The sequence below is a fragment of the Mya arenaria genome, chromosome 14 (genome assembly GCF_026914265.1).
Source record: "Mya arenaria isolate MELC-2E11 chromosome 14, ASM2691426v1".
NCBI lineage: Eukaryota > Metazoa > Mollusca > Bivalvia > Myida > Myidae > Mya > Mya arenaria.
In genome coordinates, this window is record NC_069135.1 from 40735731 (window position 1) to 40751496 (window position 15766).

Here is a 15766-nt window from a genome sequence, read left to right on the forward strand (position 1 = left end):
TTATAACTCATTTATTCAGTTTCGAATCCTTCATAACAGGATGTAATTTTTCTCCATTGAATGACAGAGACATATTTATTTCGAATATTTACATTTTGAAACGGTAAGTAGGTAGTTTCTTTAATGTGATTAAATCATTTAAATCTTGGACCATCACTATATATAGTTTGGCAGTTGTAGTGAATTTATATTCGTATATCATCAGTCTATCTTTTCAATACTTTCATTCACTTTCACATTTATTGCGATGATCATTCTTATCTACTTTCACTTTTTATTCATGTTTCAGCTTTCACCTTTCCATGAGGAATCCACGCACTTTTATATTAGACTAAGAAGGAAACAGACGCGTTTTTATGTCGTTAATTTTTATTTGCATGGCTATTTCTCTCTCTTGTACCACGAGTGCCGCAACGTAGTTTGTAGGCATCATACGAAATCCATTATTCATCGAACAAAAGTGATACAGCATTCCAATTATCATGGAAAAACGACATTATTAACCCCATTTGCATGAAGTATGTTTACTATTAGTCCCAGCCATTTAACACAAGCAATTATGACGTCATTTTTTCGCTTACTTCATAATTACTATGAGACTTGTTTCTGCCTCTCACTTGTATAAATTCTTATAAGGGCGAATCAGGTGACTATGGAAGATGATTAAACAGTTTCAACCAAATGTCTTGATATAGTAGTGAGTTACATGTCAGAAATACATGTTAAGCTGTTGTGGTACGGAGCCGACAACGGATATGCATAATTAACCCTATGATCATGTCCAATTACATTGCGTTTTTTTCTGTTCACAATCGTTTTAAAGACAGTTGAGCACATAAATGGTGATATGAAGGGCTTTCATACATTTTATCTATGTAAACATGTAGCATGTATGTTCCAATAATGATAAATAGGTTATCAGTTACTTGTTTAACTTAGTTGTTAGTTTGACAAACATATCAGAAGGTAAAGGAATAATTGTTTTAAGTATTTAATCAGATATTATATTGATAATTACAGAATCCGCTTTCTTAACTTAAAGCTCAAACACCTATAAAGAGTTCTCAAAAAACAAAATAATTTGTTGCAGAAACATGAGCGACAACTTGCCACACCAGACAACAAAATTGTTGTATGCGTATACGCCTTACGATTTCGGGCCACTAAATGTGATAGATACGAGGCAAATCAATAATTTTGAAGGCGGAAAGTACTACTTGACAACCCCAAAGGAGCCTATCGTCGTCTACCGATTGTATGGAGGCAATGCACGAGAAGGGGGTCAATACTGGACCGTTGAGCCACGTGACGGCAACTTAGGTTATCGTATGGACGCGGCCGTAATGCCACAGTGGAATTCATTGGAGCATGCAACTAAAATGATCATTCCGCCTGGCGTGTTGTTATTCGAAGGCCAGGTTGCTAGGCAGGTCACTAGGGAACGATCCTTGCACGGCGGCGGTTGGCAAGTCTTTATCCCAGGAAATATCATCAACAACCTTGCCGAAATCCAGCCAGGCAAGTTAAGCGGAAGAGCCAATGAGCAAACCGTCAAAAGATACTTGGACCGAATTAACGAAGACCAAGACAAGCTTATGAAGCGTTTTGAAAAGGAATTCAACGAACGTTTGCAACAAAGAGCGACGAGCAATGGAAGCGAATTGCGACGATTGCCAGGTCGAATTCTGAAATTCATTCAAGGCAGCGACGGAGGCCAAACGGGAGATAAAGTTGAAGCAGGAAAGTACCTAGTTCACAAGGAAAGTATTCCTGTCATGGGAGGCAAAAGGAAAAATGTTTCGGTGTCTGTCCGAATTGAATTTGTTCGCTCCGAGATGCGAACATACCAGAGTGGGAAGACCATCGTTAACGAGACGACTAACTACTACAACCGAATTACAGAAATAACAGAAACATACTCATAAGACTCATTGACACTAAAATAATTTATTCGAAACATCGAACAACATAATTGTTTTATGAAGACAGACTATTAAAGTGTCGACTTGCTTAAATGTTTTATGAAGACTGTCAAAATGTCGACTTTTTTGATTATTGATTAAATAGTAATTGGTTTTGTTTATATTTGGATTTTATTAAGATAAATCAATTTTAAAATATTTTGAAGAGAGATTATCATTTTATGTTCCTTGATGAAGTCATGTTACACACCCAAATACAATTATTATGTATCAACCATTGAAATGCATGTTTGTTATGACAGAAGGAAATTTATTCGATCAGAGAAAAATGTATTAAATAAAACAGTCGCCAATAACATCGACTGTGTATTAACTTACGAGGGCCGTATCGAATGAGCGTATACTTGTTATCTGTAAAGAGACAGGTAAATATGAAAATGAAACTAGAGCAGTATTGATAATAATCCCATGCACAGAACGTTTATTATGTTATTGACAAGATGTGTCGAGTTAACGCCCACACCACAAAAACGTCGGATCAGACATTGTATCTGATGTTACCAATAACATTTTCTTTTGCAGTCAGTAATATTTTTTTATCTTCTATTAGAGTCAGTAATCAGTTAAATCTACCATAAGAGTCAGTTATCTCAATAACCTTCTCTATTTATCATATCATTACTTACTTATCAAGTGCTTGAAATTTAGAAATATCAATTGTGCAGGCCGGTATTTAGGCGGTTTTGAGCAATACTGGAAGCTTTATGATTCTTTGGTGCATTCTCACGAATAGTTTGTCAGCCATAAATGTAATTTCATTCATTAAGGTTACACACCACCATTGTTTTTCCCTATATAATTCAATGTAAAATTATAATTTTTAGACAACATTTAAAGGCATTTCGAGCGAATGCAGGCTATGATAACCCCATATATTCTTAAAGTACAAGCTTTAAATTACATTTTAAGCCAATAAAAAAGGGGGGTCAAGTTATTCCTAAGAAAAATCACTCCCCTTGAAAAACAAACTCTAAAAATTGCACCGTCCGCCATGACAGTTCTTCCAAAATGACCTTTCAACTATAGGGCAGCGGTTTATGCTTTAATCTCTACTCTAAATGATAAATCAAGCAAGAATAGATACTTAAGGTATAAAAGTTTCAGGAATAATGATAGTTTTGATTTACAGTGTATTGAGCATGTGAAAACATGTCTATCAATCATAAGAACATTTTATTTTTTTTGAGAATTTTCCACAAAACGGAAGTACATATGACGTAATGGTGACGTCATTCCTTAACCGTTTATCTGGATACAAGTTAGTGAGTTATTACAGCAGAACGTGCCGCAATCTCAGTTTCGACACAATGAACTGTTGGTGTTTTTGCATTATTATTTTTGAAAGCCGTCATTGCAAAAATGAATAATTGTCACGTGAATTCCTTCATCACCAGTACTGGGTTGTTGACCACTGTGTTGCGAGGAATGAAACGTGTGCTACATTTGAGGAAATAGAGTGGCCATCTGTTTTATATCAGTTTTAATTGTAAACAGAAGCATCATTTGATTAGTATTTCCAATGGAAATCGTGTGTTTGAAAGAAAGTCAAGCTTTATCCAATGAGATAATGCGGAGATTATGGACATGTTGCTGTGTTCTTCAGCAGGCGGACGTCCTAACTGATTGCTGGCGGACTCGATGAAACACTTATCGTAATCGGATTGGATAAACTTATACATACAAAACCTTTGTAAGTTGACAAAGTCGGATAGAACCTCTGTTTTTGTTACAGCCTTTTCTCTTGGCTTGTTTTTCGTACACCAAATTTAAGTTGTTTAACTTAATGATATTTAGGCAATTCGAGATGTTCTGCATTGTTACACTCAAAGTTGTTTTGTTTTTAAAATATAGTTTGTTAGGAGGGTTTAGTCTGAAAAAATGATTTGGTTAAATGTCACTCAATTTTCTACAGGTCATATGAAGCCAAACCACTATGTAATTCCGAACAAACTTCTGTGGTTTTAACACTTCTTATAATTGGCCACACATGTTTAGTCATACAAAGTGCATTTTACAAAAATATGAGCGAGTCCCTTTAAAATATGCCACACAACACTTTCATTCTACTTCAAGTAACAGGAAACTGTGAAATCATATTTCCCGCTTTCGGCCCATGATCTATTTCAGCTGGTTCATCTATTACGAACCATACTAGATTTTATTTGTTTTACATATCATCATATCACCTGTTGCCAAAATGAAAATAAAAACATAATTCTCAGCGTCCCGTTGGAATTGTTTATAATTATTTTCTTGTGCACCCGTGAAAGTTTATATAAGCATCTCTGACCGTGTAAGTATTTTGTTCTGGTCAACTATATATACAGATAAAAAGGAAAACATTTCATTTTAAAACACCTTTGCAAGTTTGCATTCTTTTCTTTACGGATATATTATAATTTTGCTTTTGACCCCATGATTTATTTCTACTTATTTTCTCATATACACAATAATTTAAAATATTGGAAAACCCGATCAAAATAATTGTTATGCAGACTTACTTGATAAACACTTATTTATACTTAATAATCAGTTCGGTTTATTGCGACCAATTTAAGAACTATGGATTCTCTTATCTAGGTTTTGGTGATAACATATTTTCTTCATAGGGGAGTGGATGCACTCATAAAGAGCAATGACTAAGTTTCTTTATTTGTTGGTGTTGATAGTTTGTCTCTGTTTACCGGGATATTTAGGTAAGTATATCTGTTCTACTAAAGCCTCAAAACACTTCTGGTTCGGGTTAGCCGACAATTACTTTGATAAAGGCACCGAGACTACCGTTTTTATACCTACCTACCCAGGTCGAGACATTTCTTATTAGACCATCTTTAAACAATGTTTAAGCAGTTATCTTACATAGTATTCGAAACGCAAAGTGACTAGTTTTAGTCCTTTAGTGATATGATATTGTTCTCTCGTTCGGAGTCAATACATTTTGTGACCTAGTAATATATGCTCGAGCTAATTCGCAGTGTAAAAACAATCAAGAGATATTAAGCCAAATCGTTGTTGTGGTACCTTACATCTTGTCAAAAACAGGTAGGGAATGAAGTCTATGTTTATAGTTTATTTTATTTTTAATAAGTATTAATGTTAGAACGTTATAATAAAAATTGGGTTATGACATTAATTTACTCTTCAAAATAAAAAAAATTCAAACTACATATTGAAAACAAACACCCATTTTTATTATGTTTTTACCAATGGACTATAAAAACGGTAGTCTCGGTGCCTTTATCAAAGTAATTGTCGGCTAACACGAACCAGAAGTGTTTTGAGGCTTTAGTAGAATATTTTCCCCTTGTTAAATCTTATTGTTCAAAGTGCAGCTGACCAGCAGTGTACACCTTTGTTTGGAGGAGTAAATCACCTCTTATTCTCCACCTACTGAACTTTAAACATTATGGATCGGGTTATTACGAAACTATTAAACTGGTCAATGGAAAAAAACTTGAATTAATTTGTACTAAGAAATGCAATATATAACTCGAAATCGTCATTATATGAAAAAGTAATACAAACATACCATACATCAGTATTCAATATATAAGTATAGTAATAAATCATTGTTACGTTATAAATCCGATCGTTGTAATTTTCTAAATTATTCGTTTTCTGAACAGCCAAGGCCAGTTTTGCTGCGGATGTTTTCAGGGATAAATTGGTAATATTTAATCAGATCCAATCGGGGAAAAAGCTCTAACTTTCAGACCATTGAAAAAAGTGCTGATTTTAAAGAAATATTACCTGTACGATTCAGGGCATCCCGGCGTCGTTTTTGAACACTGTCCTAATGGATCTGTCAGGCACGATGACTCGTGCTACATGTTTTCACACGAGCTAGCGAACTGGGCTGAGGCCATGGTAAGTGTAGTAAATAATTAAAGTTAATATCTGTATAGCTTTGAGTTATATTTTTAGCAGTTCGGATCTCTGAAGTCTTATATTGCTTAGGGAAGGATGTGGAGTAAACTGTACACACTGTTATGTATTATATTTTCTCCTTAAATCAAATCAACTATGTTTTTGTATACTCTTGATGCCGTTTCCTTGGTGAGAGACATGTAGGCACTAGTTGGCCACCTAGCCCTGATGCATTGGCTTTTCTTTATAGGTGTACTGCACTGCTTACGGGGGCCAGCTAGCTTTTATTCAGTCTCCAGAGGAACAAGTGTTCATCCAGAATGAAATGAAATTATTCCTTGGTGAGTTACGAAAACACCACTGTAAAAGTACAAAAGAAAATACAATTTGGATTTAACCTTCGGGACATGAGTTAATGGAGACAGTTTTCAATAAAAAATATACGTTACGTCAATTTTTAATGTTAGTCGAATTGACTGTATTTTAAGGTTCAGTGATTGTACGTTTATTTCTTTGATGGCTTTATGTATTTGCGATGTGTGATAGGTTTTCATCTTTTGTTCCTGACTTCATGTGAGTCCTAAGATTTTGCACATCGGCAATGGTCATGGCAAGGATGCCGATGCCAGCAAGACAAGGATAATACTGTGACTCGAAACAGACGAGCTCAACCAAAACTTTGGCCCACCAAATTCTCAGACTGACATTGATCAGTACTACTTATAGGGCAGAATGGACGCCGTCCATGAGGGACTGGGACTGGTCCAACATTGTTGAGGAAACATTGGTAGTAAAATACATATATATAGTTGTGTGTGGTTTCCTAGGTTCACAGACGGACTCAGCCCATTACTATTGGCTAGGTGGGACGGATGCCGTCTCTGAGGGGGAATGGTATTGGGCCAACATTGTCGAGAAAATAATGGTAGTAAAAGATATGTTATATTCTCCTTGTTCAAGTGCACGTTGATATAGTTCGGTAAATAAATATTGACCTGGCATTAACCTTTCATTCAATTAATTTTGCACCCTGTCAATATTTTAGTGGTCCTCGGTCAATATTCCAATTTATTCTACAAAGTTTCAGTGAACTCTGTCGATCCGCGTGTTTAAAAACGCCCTGTCAATATTTCAGTACACAAATTGGAAACAAGGTGAGCCAAATGACAACCACGCCCACACAAATCATCACCAGGATTGCCTGGCTATCTACAGTGAGACCGGACTCTGGGATGATGGGTGGTGCGAAACCCAGCACAATTTCATTTGTGAAATACAGTGAGTACCGTTTTGTAGTAATTTCGAACACAAACAATGGGATGTAAGTGAGAAATGTTTTGTAGTAGTTTGAAATATATACAGAAATCGAGAGTGAGAGTTGTCTGCAGCCTAAAATACTGATCACGGTCTTAACTTTTCTTCAATAATTCATTTCTGTTCTATTCTGAATATAAAGTTTGAAATTAAAAAGAAACAAAGCAAGTTTTATTATATGTCTGAATATCCAGTTTTGCACAAAAATTACTATTACAGTTTAAGAACACGCCTGTATCAATTTTGAAAACATTTTCTACTTATAAAGGTATTATGTCTTTTGTAGGTTGGATGTGGAAACCTCTCAGATAATTGGAAAATAACAAAGCAATCTGAGCTAAACATATTCGTTTATACCACATTAAAAAACTTTTAAGACAAGATAGAATAATATTATTGCACAAATACTGAATTGACATAATTATTACAGAATAAACAATTTTGAATGGTAAACTCCAATGAGCACAATGTTGTTGTTTTTTTATAAAAATGCTCCTATAAATACAAAAAAAACAAACATTATAGCATACCTTTTACCACGCCGCGTAACTGTTTTAATACAAGTCTGCTCATATAGGGTATTTATATATTATGAATCCTACTGTAGTATTAATAAAGCACTCTATGCAAGTCTATCATCTTCTTTTTAATAATATAAATGACAATAATAGCTTGAAATTAACATATAAACATGCATTCATTATAACAAATAACGAATACAAGATCGAGAAGCCCAATTTGTACTGACCTGACAGCGGCTTTGGACAGTCAGTTTCAGCTCGTTTGTCACTGCGCCGTTCTTGCTAGCGGAATAAGTCAGTTAAAGAGAAAATGCTGTAAACGATGGTTTGCGGTAGATAACATGTAGAAGTCTGTGATACGTGAAGTACACTCCACGAAATATTGCTGTAATAAAGTTTCAAAGCACAACGTGATACATTTACCAAAGACATATAACGATACTTCGGCCGGAAGGACGTGAAGAAATGGGCGGAAGCATCAGGAACGGTGAAAGCCGTCTGAAACATGCGTGGGGCACCCAAAAGTGGCGCTGAATATGGTCGGTGGCGACCAGTACCGGCGTTTGTGACCTACTTTTGTGTCGCAGAGCTAAATGGCTACAACGCGAATATAAATGACAATAGAAATCGGAAGGCGTACGTTAACTGCCTGCTTGACAGTGTTTTTTATCACAGACTATTTTCACATTAAAGTGGACATCTTTGGCCTTGAGGGCAGAGTTTTCGACCACCATGATATCGGCGGAAAGAGCTTTGCCGTAGTTCATCATAAAAGCAAGCAGAATATATCATCGCATATCACCCTTTACTTCGATATGATTTCAGGATATTACTTCAGAATACTATGCACGGACATGTCGTAAAGCATGACAATGAATAAACATCACATCCATATTGACATGCAAACAATTTTCACGAATAGGAAAATCGCGTTCGCTTTTAAAAGGGGGACGAGGGCGTGAACCATGTTTTCCGACTCACGAAGTGAGGTGCTTATATGTAATCGTGGACAACATTTAACAGTTTCATTAAAAACTTATATATATATGAAATATAAATGGCCGTATTCCTTTTTTATTTACAATTCAAAATCATAAAAATGTTTCCTTTAAACAAAAGCATTAACCAAAAGGGTCTGTATTATGAAGATTACCATCTATTCATAGTTAATAAGCTTTTGCGAAAACAAATGACAATTTATATTACGATTAACCCTGATTATGGACTTTATATACGGCAGTATCTAGTTCTTAGGGTACTCCAAAGTGCATCGACGATTGCTGACCTCGTGCGTCAAACGACGCCATAAAATTAACAAATGCAAACGTTCGTATCTGTATACATTTAAAACACATCTCGTATACATGTATCAAAATAATATGATAAGAAACCAAAACAAAAATGACAGCACATCACTTGTATTTATAAATGGATGAACATTACATATTTCAACAAATATATGTTGCATAATTTCTAAAAATAAATAAATGCATAAAACAACACACAAATACAAAATAATAAAAATCTAATAAACAAATTGTACAATCTAGAACATAGTAGTTCTTTCCATAATCAGTAAACGAGGTAATTCAAAAACGCACATCACTTTGCTTTGGACATCCGGTGGAAGACAAGCTTCACCATTTAAACCGCAGGCTCCTCGCTGAATGTTAAGCCAGACAAGCCAGAACTGCTGGGAGGAGGTTTCGGATAAACCTTCACGCATCCGCTACCACACGTGCGAACATTGTTTGGCAAGTGACCTTTACCGCCGCAGTTGCTCGCTTCGTAATATGGTATAAATCTCTGTGTACCCGCAGTACTCGTGCATTCGCTGCTACATGCCCACGTGGCAACGGCTGCGTCACAATGCTTGTAACAGTTGTCAAGCTGTCCACACCCGACCCGCAACCAGTGGTGATGGGCGTCAACGGAACCGAGGTATTTTATTTCTTTGAAGCCATTGCCTTTAGAAACCACTCGGCAGAAACAACTGAAATAATCAAAAGGATAAAACGTTTAAGGCAAGACGTTTTAATTGTTATCTGAAAATACAACATACGTCTGAACATATGTAAACGTCAGTCTTGATTTAATTCAAACTGTGTCTTAACCTTACAAATGCAACACTGTCAACGCCGCGTGTTGTTTTCATCAATAGCATCATCATGAAAGCTACAGGGACAAGCCCAGTAATCGAAAATTCAAAACTTCATGCCCCGTTTAGGGGCTTAAACAAGAGCTCAAACTACAATGAATCAGAAACATAACGCTATAAACACAACATACACAAATACAGACACCACAAACAGACCAAACAACTCATCAAAATAACTTTGCCGATAAACGATAACATACCCTCATTGGAACGGTCAATGAAACCAGATCACTGTACCCGAGTCTACTTGGGGCTTAAACTAATGTTTATGGCCATAACCTCAAACTTGTCCCAATATTTATCAATAATTATCAAAATATAAGCCTCATCAGAACACACATCAACATGAAATAAATGAATCTAGTAAAAAAATAAGGTATAATCTGACAAATTGGTTTCAGGTACTCAACAAACGGATGAAAACATTACTTGTAAACGAACTAAGTCGAATTATCCCATTAAACGAATTACATCATTAAGTCGAATTCATGATCCCATGTAAACGAGTGACACCGTTAAGTCGAATTCATGATCCCATGTAAACGAGTGACACCATTAAGTCGAATTCATGATCCCATGTAAACGAGTGACACCGTTAAGTCGAATTCATGATCCCATGTAAACGAGTGACACCGTTAAGTCGAATTCATGATCCCATGTAAACGAGTGACACCGTTAAGTCGAATTCATGATCCCATGTAAACGAGTGACACCGTTAAGTCGAATTCATGATCCCATGTAAACGAGTGACACCGTTAAGTCGAATTCATGATCCCATGTAAACGAGTGACACCGTTAAGTCGAATTCATGATCCCATGTAAACGAGTGACACCGTTAAGTCGAATTCATGATCCCATGTAAACGAGTGACACCGTTAAGTCGAATTCATGATCCCATGTAAACGAGTGACACCGTTAAGTCGAATTCATGATCCCATGTAAACGAGTGACACCGTTAAGTCGAATTCATGATCCCATGTAAACGAGTGACACCATTAAGTCGAATTCATGTTCCCATGTAAACGAGTGACACCATTAAGTCGAATTCATGATCCCATATAAACGAGTGACACCATTAGGTCGAATTCATGATCCCATGTAAACGAGTGCCGTTTCTTTAATCATCTAAGTTCAACAGTTACCATAAGAAATAAATATTTATAGATTGGTTATAGGTAACGGTCCTCTTATAAAACATAAACATATACACATCAATTCAGCGCAGTGTTGCGTTGACGGTATTTACATCCGGAGCTCTTTGGCCATTTTTTTTCAAAAACAACCTCGGATGTATTTGGACGGTTTACATACTCAAAAAGTGGTACGTTTAAGTCCGCTGCAAATAGATCGCGTACTAATCTTATTTAGCAGTTAAACTTCATGACTTAACCCTTGAGAATCTTAATTATTTTTGCAATAAAACACTTCTCTGGCAATCAATTTAAACTGAGATCAATAAATATAACTCTTAACAACTACATATACTATTCAAAAAATTACGAACTACTTCAACTGATGAGATTGTTTTCGATAAAATGGCCGAGGAGTTCCGGATGCGTTAGTTACTATCCGACTATTTTACGGCTGCCAAGATTTTAGGTCGCATTGTTATCACGAACATGCATAACATTAACATAACATAACATTAACTCCGATACAGACAAATGTATACATATACGTATATAGATACGAAAATACGCGCTGTATATCGCTTATGAATCTTCACGACCTTATATTTACATCTTTGATATCTAGGAAACTTTCAAGAAAAACAAAAACATATTAAAAAAGTCGACCATTTTGTCAAATAAATGTTATAAATATTATCAATACTAACAAGGCTAGTTCACAGAACTTACTTTTTCGTGTCTCCGTAGACTGAAGTAAATGTTGATACCAAAACACAAGCCAAAAATGAAAGGATGACTATGGATTTCATTATGTACAAACTTATAATTGAGCTTTCGTCTAAGTGCTCTGTGTTGTGCTGTATTGCTTTAAACGTGTTTTCTTTTTTGTATTTATACCGTTTGGAACAGGACTTCACCACGCATCAATGACTGTTGACGCTTACAAATGCTTACGTCAATAATTTTGTTTTTTATGACTTGTTTATCTTTTCTACCAAATTAAATAGTGGGTTAAAACCATTACAGTGGTGTGCAGTCGCTGTTGGGTTAAATTTAAAGTAAAATCATTGTAGCCAATCGATGGTGTATAAAGGAGTGCTCAAACTTAAAGTACAACAAGTTTATTCAAATCAGTTTATCGATAGCTTCGATCCCCGTCATTTGATCGTTAAATCTAGGGATCGGTTAAATAGTGTAAAATACACTGAATTCTGAGAATATCTGATCTTGAAAAGATTTTATGTATGCTACTAAGTCATTTTATTTTTACTTAATTTGAAAAGAACGATCACGAATCGCGACAGATTCTCAATTAAACATACTTTTTGTGTCGCCTGAAAAGACGACATATAGGGGTTACTTTTGTCGGCGTCGGCGGCGGCGGCGGCGTCGGCGGCGGCGGCGTCGGCGGCGGCGGCGGCGGCGTCCGCGTCCGCGTCCCATTTTCGCTTGTCCGGGGTATATCTCCTAAACTATTAGTGGTATCAACTTGAAACTTCATATGTACATAGATCTAATTGAGGGCAAGTGCAGTGTATAAGAACTGTTACTCTTGCTTCCATATTTTTAGAGTTATTGCCCTTTGTTATTTTTCATGCTTAAAGTTTTGTCCGGGGCATATCTTGTAGAATATAAGCGGTATCAACTTGAAACTTCATATGTAGATAGATCTCATGGAGGGCAAGTGCAGTGCACAATAACAGTAACTCTTGCTTTCTTAGTTTTAAAATTATTGTCCTTTGTTAATTTTCATGCTTAAAGTTTTGTCCGGGGCATATCTTGAAGAATATAAGAGGTATCAACTTGAAACTTCATAGCTAGATAGATCTCATTGAGGGCAAGTGCAGTGCACAATAACAGTAACACTTGCTTTCTTAGTTTTAAAGTTATTGCCCTTTGTTAATTTTCATGCTTAAAGTTTTGTCCAGGGGATATCTTGAAGAATATAAGAGGTATCAACTTGAAACTTCATAGCTAGATAGATCTCAATGAGGGCAAGTGCAGTGCACAATAACAGTAACTCTTGCTTTCTTAGTTTTAAAATTATTGTCCTTTGTTAATTTTCATGCTTAAAGTTTTGTCCGGGGCATATCTTGAAGAATATAAGAGGTATCAACTTAAAACTTCATAGCTAGATAGATCTCATTGAGGGCAAGTGCAGTGCACAATAACAGTAACTCTTGCTTTCTTAGTTTTAAAGTTATTGCCCTTTGTTAATTTTCATGCTTAAAGTTTTGTCCGGGGAATATCTTGAAGAATATAAGAGGTATCAACTTAAAACTTCATAGCTAGATAGATCTCATTGAGGACAAGTGCAGTGCACAATAACAGTAACTCTTGCTTTCTTAGTTTTAAAGTTATTGCCCTTTGTTAATTTTCATGCTTAAAGTTTTGTCCGGGGCATATCTTGAAGAATATAAGAGGTATCAACTTGAAACTTCATAGCTAGATAGATCTCATTGAGGGCAAGTGCAGTGCACAAGAACTGTTACTCTTGCTTCCATATTTTTAGAGTTATTGCCCTTTGTTATTTTTCATGCTTAAAGTTTTGTCCGGGGCATATCTTGTAGAATATAAGAGGTATCAACTTGAAACTTCATATGTAGATAGATCTCATGGAGGGCAAGTGCAGTGCACAATAACAGTAACTCTTGCTTTCTTAGTTTTAAAATTATTGTCCTTTGTTAATTTTCATGCTTAAAGTTTTGTCCGGGGCATATCTTGAAGAATATAAGAGGTATCAACTTGAAACTTCATAGCTAGATAGATCTCATTGAGGGCAAGTGCAGTGCACAAGAACCGTTACTCTTGCTGCCATATTTTTAAAGTTATTGCCCTTTGTTAATTTTCTTGCTTAGGTTTTGTCCGTGGCATATCTCGTAAACTATAGGAGGTTTCAACCTGAAACTTGTTCCGTAGGTATATCTGATTAAGGGTTCAAATGCCACCTACACTTGAAAGTTAAATGGCAACATCATTGTCTATAAATGAATAAAATGCCAATATAACAACTATAATGTCGACAGTAAATCATTCGTCAGGCGACACATCCGACTCGTGGAGTTCTAGTTGTATATTCTAGCTTAAACATATTATTCTTTTTTGGCGATTTGTTTTTAAAAAGCCATGAACAAAAGTATGTTGTTTGATCTTTTAAATACCATATTATGTTATTGATATTCTGTCTGGTGGCATATTATAAGTGTAAAAGTATCCCAGCACATACACTCATTTCATGATCAATGTTTAAATAACTTACCCTATTTGGGCTTTGTAAATGAGATAATTCCCTTCAAGCAGTATGCTCCTGTATAGATTTGTAACTTAGGCATGGTTGCTTATTATGTATTGTTTCAGGGTGTATATATCAAGTTAAATTCACGATCAAATGACTGCTGTCTTCGTGTTTAGAGATGTCCAAGCTTATGCTTGGGTATTTGATTTACATGGTACTAATGGGAGAATCGCCCCGCCTTGTCACTGTTCGGAGGCTGCTTCGAAAAATCGATTTGATTTGATTATGAAAGCATATATGCTATTATGTGTTATGCTATTTTTCATTTACATTTTATTTCAATTCAAAATTGGTTATGTAGCGAATAGCGTCATGTTAATCGCATTTAGACTGATTTATGTGAAACTAAGCAATTTTAGTAATAATTTAAGCAATTCCATTATGTGTCTTTCATTGATCAGTTTAATTACTTTTGAGTTATTATATACAGTTTCAAACTTTCAATATCTTAACTCTTTCCTGCATATATGGATTGATTATATATAGTCATTAGTTGACACTGATATTGATATAATTCTCAAAAATAATGTCACGTAAAGTAAGTTTACTTTTAAAAACCTTGTAATATAAACAGCATTGAACCTTAGCGCATAGATACATCAAGCAACCGAAATAAAAGAGGAGTGACGGAGGATTGAAAAGTACTATATAAATGGCTGATTAAAAGATTAAATACAAGGGATGGGGAAAACACCGTGTTATGTCACATTGCATCTGATATTGCAATGCACATACAATGTACGCTCTTTTTTATTAAAGTCAGTAACTTAAATACAATCCAAACTTCTAGGTAAAGTTCATGTCGAATTGGAAAAACACCCAAATTGTGGTTATTGTTCTACTTATCAACTATGTAATACTTTCATGATAAACAATAAACAGTTATTTCATGGTCACTTTGGTAACATTCAAAAATGCTGTCCCAAGGTGGAAAGGATAACATCTGAACCGAGGGCGTCAGTTCGGAATGTCATCCCCGACACCAAGGCACAACAGTTATATTTGTTACTTAATAAATGAAATAAAAGAACTGTTATGTGTCAATGACTGGAACAGCCCATGGTACTTTGAAGAGAGGCTTGCCACGACAATGATGAGCGGGATCCATTGAGAGACTATAAGTCATAATTATTGACAAAGAACAAGTCTTATAAGCAACATTTTACAATGTCAAAACCTAGGACACACTTTATCTCATTTATGTCACTTAATATTATAGTATGGAGTGTTCGGGGTATTATGGCATCGGCATGCTCTCTCTCGAAACTACTTGATAACAATACGATTGGTGACGCCCTGCCTGTGCATAAGTTGTTACCTCACTTATACAGCGTTTGACCGAATTATACCTCATACTACACCATTGATGATTTGCTGGGCCATCTAAATGTTTTTAAATGTTGTAAAGGAGGAACAGCACTTCTAATAAGGAACAATATTGGTTGTGAAATAAGTAAAATTACAACCATAGATAATGATAGAAAATCAGCGGCCGAGAT

At 35.6% G+C, this 15766-nt stretch overlaps 3 protein-coding genes across 3 annotated transcripts; 2 read left to right on the forward strand and 1 right to left on the reverse strand.

Moving 5' to 3' along the window:
• Position 1: 1 nt before the first annotated feature.
• Positions 2-2077, forward strand: LOC128216474 (uncharacterized). Its single transcript, XM_052923050.1, has 2 exons — positions 2-103; positions 1091-2077. The coding sequence occupies exon 2, from the start codon at positions 1095-1097 to the stop codon at positions 1923-1925; it is 831 nt and encodes a 276-aa protein (XP_052779010.1). The 5' UTR covers positions 2-103; positions 1091-1094; the 3' UTR covers positions 1926-2077.
• Positions 2078-4590: 2513 nt separating this feature from the next.
• LOC128216439 (galactose-specific lectin nattectin-like) lies at positions 4591-7622 on the forward strand. The gene is made up of 6 exons (XM_052923004.1): positions 4591-4678; positions 5746-5849; positions 6100-6190; positions 6677-6774; positions 6985-7127; positions 7450-7622. The coding sequence occupies exons 1-6, from the start codon at positions 4618-4620 to the stop codon at positions 7484-7486; spliced, it is 534 nt and encodes a 177-aa protein (XP_052778964.1). The 5' UTR covers positions 4591-4617; the 3' UTR covers positions 7487-7622.
• Positions 7623-9020: 1398 nt separating this feature from the next.
• Positions 9021-11816, reverse strand: LOC128216690 (uncharacterized). Its single transcript, XM_052923335.1, has 2 exons — positions 11702-11816; positions 9021-9677 (listed from the first exon to the last, which is right to left on the reverse strand). Exons 1-2 carry the CDS (start codon positions 11779-11781, stop codon positions 9329-9331), a joined length of 429 nt encoding a protein of 142 aa, XP_052779295.1. The 5' UTR covers positions 11782-11816; the 3' UTR covers positions 9021-9328.
• Between the last annotated feature and the right edge of the window lie 3950 nt (positions 11817-15766).

Excerpts from the sequence above, each read along its gene's own strand:
- LOC128216474 (XM_052923050.1), top strand. The coding sequence starts at position 1,095 with ATGAGCGACAACTTGCCACACCAGACAACAAAATTGTTGTATGCGTAT.
- LOC128216690 (XM_052923335.1), bottom strand. The coding sequence starts at position 11,781 with ATGAAATCCATAGTCATCCTTTCATTTTTGGCTTGTGTTTTGGTATCA. Across the intron at positions 9,678-11,701 it reads GTCTACGGAGACACGAAAAA|TTGTTTCTGCCGAGTGGTTT; the intron begins GTAAGTTCTGTG and ends TGATTATTTCAG.
- LOC128216439 (XM_052923004.1), top strand. The coding sequence starts at position 4,618 with ATGACTAAGTTTCTTTATTTGTTGGTGTTGATAGTTTGTCTCTGTTTA. Across the intron at positions 4,679-5,745 it reads CTGTTTACCGGGATATTTAG|GGCATCCCGGCGTCGTTTTT; the intron begins GTAAGTATATCT and ends TGTACGATTCAG. Across the intron at positions 6,191-6,676 it reads TGAAATGAAATTATTCCTTG|GTTCACAGACGGACTCAGCC; the intron begins GTGAGTTACGAA and ends GTGGTTTCCTAG.